The sequence below is a fragment of the Macaca mulatta genome, chromosome 9, assembly GCF_049350105.2.
Source record: "Macaca mulatta isolate MMU2019108-1 chromosome 9, T2T-MMU8v2.0, whole genome shotgun sequence".
Taxonomy (NCBI): Eukaryota; Metazoa; Chordata; class Mammalia; order Primates; family Cercopithecidae; genus Macaca; species Macaca mulatta.
Genome location: NC_133414.1, coordinates 31,686,877 through 31,692,276, shown reverse-complemented (window position 1 = coordinate 31,692,276; position 5,400 = coordinate 31,686,877). Strand labels below are relative to the sequence as shown.

The 5,400-nt window shown below is 55.1% G+C and overlaps 1 protein-coding gene across 1 annotated transcript; it reads left to right on the top strand.

The window, feature by feature from the left end:
* Positions 1-303: 303 nt before the first annotated feature.
* LOC100428910 (golgin subfamily A member 2-like) lies at positions 304-5,087 on the top strand. Its single transcript, XM_077946157.1, is given in 14 exon segments — positions 304-411; positions 605-692; positions 1,078-1,083; positions 1,086-1,465; positions 1,676-1,756; positions 2,785-3,007; positions 3,092-3,201; positions 3,629-3,691; positions 3,953-4,171; positions 4,260-4,362; positions 4,444-4,544; positions 4,639-4,804; positions 4,896-5,043; positions 5,045-5,087. Coding segments are annotated over 14 exon segments (1,836 nt in total). The 5' UTR covers positions 304-306.
* Positions 5,088-5,400: the final 313 nt, after the last annotated feature.

Here is a 5,400-nt window from a genome sequence, read left to right as displayed (position 1 = left end):
CCTTTACTGACCAAGTTGTATATTGAGCCTAGCCCTAGCCCTTTTAAGCGGCACTGGGTAGAACAGCCCAGGCTCCCCAGACAGAAACTTCTCACTCTTCACCATCCAGTCCTCAAGCCACTGTGAAGCAGTCCTCGAGCGGCAGTTACAGCAGTCCATAAAGGCACGGGCACAGCTGGAAGCACACACGACACAGGTGAGGCTTTGCACAGGGAGGTATGTGGAAGAAAGATGACCCCAGGTGGCCAGAAGCAGGTGAGGATCAGGGACAGCTCTTCCTAACTTCTGTGCCCATTGTTGCAGATAATGGAATCGCTTAAACAAGCCCAGCTAGAGAGAGATGAATATGCTCAACATCTAAAAGGAGAGAGGGCCCGGTGGCAGCAGAGAGTATGGAAAATGTCAGAGGAGGTGAGGTCTGACCCTTAAGCCCCCCACCTTAGATAGGTCACTGGATCTTTCTAGACATCTGTAAAATGGGAATAGTACAGCCAGTACGGTCATGGGTCTGGGCTTTGTGGAGGTGGAGGCAGAGAGGGAGATGGTAGCCTGTCCAGCCACCAGCCCCTCTCTCCAGGACCCTTTCCCCCTGTGCTTTGGACAGGTTTGCACATTGAAGGAGGAGAAGAAACATGACACGCATCGGGTACAGGAGCTGGAGGGGAGCTTGGCCGAACTCATAAACGAGATGGGTAAGATGGGCTGTCATGGCCTGGGAGCAGGACTGGCATCAGAGGGTTGTGGGGGTGGCTTAGAATGCCCCAGGGAGGTGGGTGGATGGAAGGGCTTTGAGGCAGAGGGAAAGAGGTCTGTGCAAGGAGACGGCAAGTCTTGTAATCTCCGTGAGCCTCAGTGTCCCCATCAGTAAACAGGGAGGAGTGCCCATTGTCAGCCACCCACAGGGCTCTCTATCTGAAAGTGGCCTGGAAGATGGGCTACCATCCGAGTGCGAGGAATAATTAGCAGTGAGGCCAAGTTTGGGGAGCCTGAGAGGAGCTGTGCACCAAGAGAAGGGCTTTTATTTGTTGTTTTGTTTCTGAGAATCCAGAGGACCTTGTTGTCTGCTTCCTTTCTCAGCTGAACCCCACCCCCGGAGCCCCCAGCAGGGCCCTCTGTGGTGGAACAGCACCTACAAGCTGAGGCCGAGCACATGAGGAAGGAGCTGGAGAGTCTGGCAGGACAGCTCCAGGCTCAGGTGCAAAACAGTCAAGGCTTGAGTCACCTGAACTGGGAGCAGAAGGAGACTCGGCTGCTGGAACAGGAAAGGCTGTGGGAGCGGGAGGAGAGGCTGCGGGAGCGGGAGGAGAGGCTGCTGGAGCTGGAGCGGAAAGCCAGGCTCTGGGAGGAGCAGGCAGAGACACGCATGCAAACCTTTCAGAATCGCACCCCCATCAACTGCGCACTCTCTCAGAACCAAGAGCTCCATGAGCAGCTGGCTGAGCCACAGAGCAGCTTTGAGGAGCTGGTGCATTGCCCCACCTGGGGTGCCTGCCCTCCTCCCTAACCCTCCAGGCCTTTGATTCCCCTCCTGTAAAATGGGGAAGTGTAGCCCTCACTTGAAATGGTAACTCTAAAGGCACCTGCCTCCATGCTTCCTGGTGCCATGGGAGGTAGACACCAAGTTCTGGGGTCTCCAGCTGCGGTGGGTGGCCGCTGATTGCTTCTCTCTGTCCAGAACAACCAGAATAAGAGTGCACTGCAGTTGGAGCAGCAAGTAAAGGAGCTGCAGGAGAAGCTGAGCAAGCTGAAGGAGAGGGTAACCTCTGACCCATCCAAGAAGGGCTGGGAGGTGAGCACCAGCCTCTGGGGAGGGGAGGTGCAAGGCCAAAGGCAGCTCCAGCCTGGGGACAGGTGACCCCAGCGCCCTCCAGGGCAGTCCTGTGACTGTTTCTTGCTTCCTGCCCTCTGACTTTTAGAGATGGGTAGCCTTGGGCTCCTCCCAGGTGTGGACATCATCATCCCAGCTAGGCATGGAGCTCCCCAATCATAGGGGAAGAGTCAGTGGTATAAGAAGCTCCTTATTTCAGGCTTAGTGGCTCACACCTGTAATCCTAACCCTGGGAAGCTGAGGCTGGAGAATCACTTGGGGTCTGGAGTTTGAGACCAGCCCTGACAACACGGCAAAACCTCATCTCTACTAAAATCACACACACACACACACACACACATACAGATTAGCCAGGCATGGTGGTACATGCCTGTAATCCTAGCTACTCAGGAGGCTGAGGCATGAGAATCGCTTGAGCCCAGGAAGTGGAGGTTGCAGTGAGCTAAGATTGCACCACTGCACTCCAGCCTGGGCCGGAGTGACATTCTGTCTCAAAAGAAAACAAAACAAAAACAAAAAAGTCTCCTTAGATTCAAACTGGATTCTGGCTTCGGTTCCACTAGTCACCATTCAACTACTTTACATCTCTAAATCTCTGTTCCTTTAACTTCAAAAGGAAGTTAGCGTTTTCCTTGCTGAGGTGCTGAGGATTAGATGAGGTAATACATGGAAAGCATTAGGCATGTAAGCACACTTAGCAGACGGTGGTTGGCTCCCTCTGCTTTTCTACCAGCCTGTGGCCTACAGTTTAAATGGTGGGAAGAAGTGTGTAAGATTTGAGGCTGGCGAAGGAGGCATGGGGTTCTAGGAAAGGGAGGCAGTCACTTAGGCCTGGAGCAAGGGGCCAGGGGCCTGGGTGGGTGACAGAGCCCCACAGAGTCCTCAATACCCTATTAATGGGCCCAGAATCTGGAAGCCAGCCACCACGTACCCTTACGCCCACGGTCTTCCTGCAGGTGAAGTTGAAGAACCAAGAGGCTCAGAGTCTGCAGCAGCAGGGAGACCAGTTCCTGGGTCACCTGCAGCAGTATGTGGCTGCCTGTCAGCAGCTGGTCTCTGAGAGGGAGGCACTGCGCAGGCAGTTACTGCTGCAGACCCAGCTCATGGACCAGCTGCAGCAGCATGAAGCTCAGGGCAAAGTGGTGGCTGAGATGGCCCGCCGAAAATTGCAGGAGACCCAGGAGAGGGAACTGCTGAGGATGAGGCCTTGAGGGGGATGACCTGGCAACCTCCGTGCCTTCTCACTCTCGTTCCTCACCCCTTAGGAGCGCCTGGAAGCTACCAGCCAGCAGAACCAGCAGCTTCAGGCTCAGTTGAGCCTCATGGCACTCCCTGGGCAAGGTACAGGAGACCGCTCAGAGGAAGAGGAGAGAGCCCCAGAAGGAAAGGGGGACTGTTAGCAGCGTAGGATTGAGGAGTTGGAAGAGACCTTTAGAACAGCTGGTCATTATGCTCACCAGATGTCTGCACTAAGTTCGGCATCAATAGTGTGACCTCCTAGGATTGGGGGGCCACCAGGTTGCCTAAAGATGGGTGAACTGGTCCAGGTCAGAAAGGGAGCAGGTCAGAACTGCCACACCGACAGTAGTGGGACTGTGCCTGGGCCGTATAGCAAGATCTTGGTTCTTAAAAGTAAAAATAAAGAACAGCAGCTCATTCCCTTCTGGGGAGGGGCTGGTTCAGGGTTACACAGTGAGGGTGAAGGCAGAGGTGGGCTCGCAGTACCTCCCTTGTCGGGTTGTCTGAGGACCCCTCCGTCCGCCCTCCACAGGAGATGGAGGAGGACATCTGGACAATGAGGAAGAGGAGGTGCCTCGGCCCATGCTGAGCATCCTGGAGGACCTGGAGAGCCGGGAGGTAATGGTGAGACTGACTCCCCCTGCTCTCCCTTTGCCACCTTCCTCTGTGGTCCTTCCCAGACCCCTTTATGCTCTTGGTTTCCCCACCTTCTGATTTTTGTGGGCCCTCACCCCTTCTGGGTGCCAGTGGTCAGACATCATTTCACCTGTGCATTTCACCAACAGGTGCACTCTCCAAGGCCCCAAGGGAAGGGGCTGCGCTCCACCTCCCTGCCCCGTTTTTTCTGTAGATGCCCCTACAAGAATACTCACCTCTTGCCTTCAGGTGGCATTTTTCAACTCCACTGGAGCCAGTGCCCAGGAGAAACAGGCACAGCTATGCGGGCAGCTGAAGGAGCAAAGGGTGTGGTGCCAGTGCCTGACTCACCTTGTGGCCTTGGCCCAGAAGGAGCCCAAGACAGTGGCCCCAGCCCCAGGGACTGAGGGTGAGTCTGTGTGTGGGCAGACCCACCAGGCCCTGCAGGGGGCCATGGAGAAGCTGCAGGTGAGTGAGTCCTGACATGGGCCAAGAAGGGTGGGGGCAGGGCAGAGAAGGTTGCTCTCAAGATGTGACCCCATTATTTTGGCCCCAGAGTGGCTTTATGGACCTCCTGAAGGAGAAGGCGGACGTGAAGGAGCGGGTGGAGAAATTAGAGCTTCGATTTGTCCACCTAGCGGGAAAGACAGACACCATCAGTGAGTGAGAGGCCAGGGAAGGCAGGGGGAGCTGCAAGGCCATTGGAGGGGCCCCAGCATCTGAGCCCTGTCCTCCTGCAGGAAAGTACATCACAACATAGGAGAGCCAGAGGGCAGTGCCAAAGATGCAGCACCAGGAGGGGGACATCATCAGGCTGGCCCAGGACAAGGAGGAGATGAAGGTAGGGTGTGCAGCATCTCTGCGGGGGTAGGCGTGGGCATGGGTGTGGGCGAGGACACTGGCACCGGCGTGCAGCTGAGCACCCCTCCCTTCAGGTGAAACTGCTGGAGCTGCAGGATCTGGTGTTGCGGCTTGGTGGCAACCACAACGAGGGGCATGGCAAATTCCTGGCCGCTGCCCAGAACCCTGCTGATGATTGCGCTCCAGGTGCCCAAGCCCCCCGGAGCCTGGGGCTGCTGACAAGCAGCAGGGTGAGTAGAGGCCTCAGGCGGGGCGGGCAGGCAGGAGCAGGGGAGGCTCCACTGCACTCAGATGCCCACTCTCCTCTCTCCGAAGATTTTTGTGAGGTGAGCTGACAGCCTGGAGCCTGCACCAGGAGTGGCCAGGGAGGTTTGTCCCCACGACGACCCCACTGCACAGCAGCTCATGCAGCTGCTTCCTGAGATGCAGGACCCCCAGGAGCACCCAGACTTGGACAGCAACCCCTTCATGCCATTCTTTTCAGGCTGCCAAGAACAGGGAGCTAAACATCACCATCATCTAAGAGCTGGCCAAGAAATTAAAAAAGAAAAAAAAGTGATGGGGTTAATCTCCTACACAATTCATTTACTTCATTCGAACGTTAGAGCCACTCATGATTGTTTGTGTTTCTAATTTATAGTTTGCATTTATTTGTAAAAAATTAAAGGAGAGTGGGTCTTTCCCTGATGTTCACTCTGGCATCCCTTAGCATTTTTCTTTTTTAATTTGATAATTGTAGGTCATGAGAATGCATATTGAGTTTGCCCTTACATGGTGGGAATTCAAACACGCAAAGACTCACTATTTGCACAAAACTATTCTTGGGTTTGGAATAG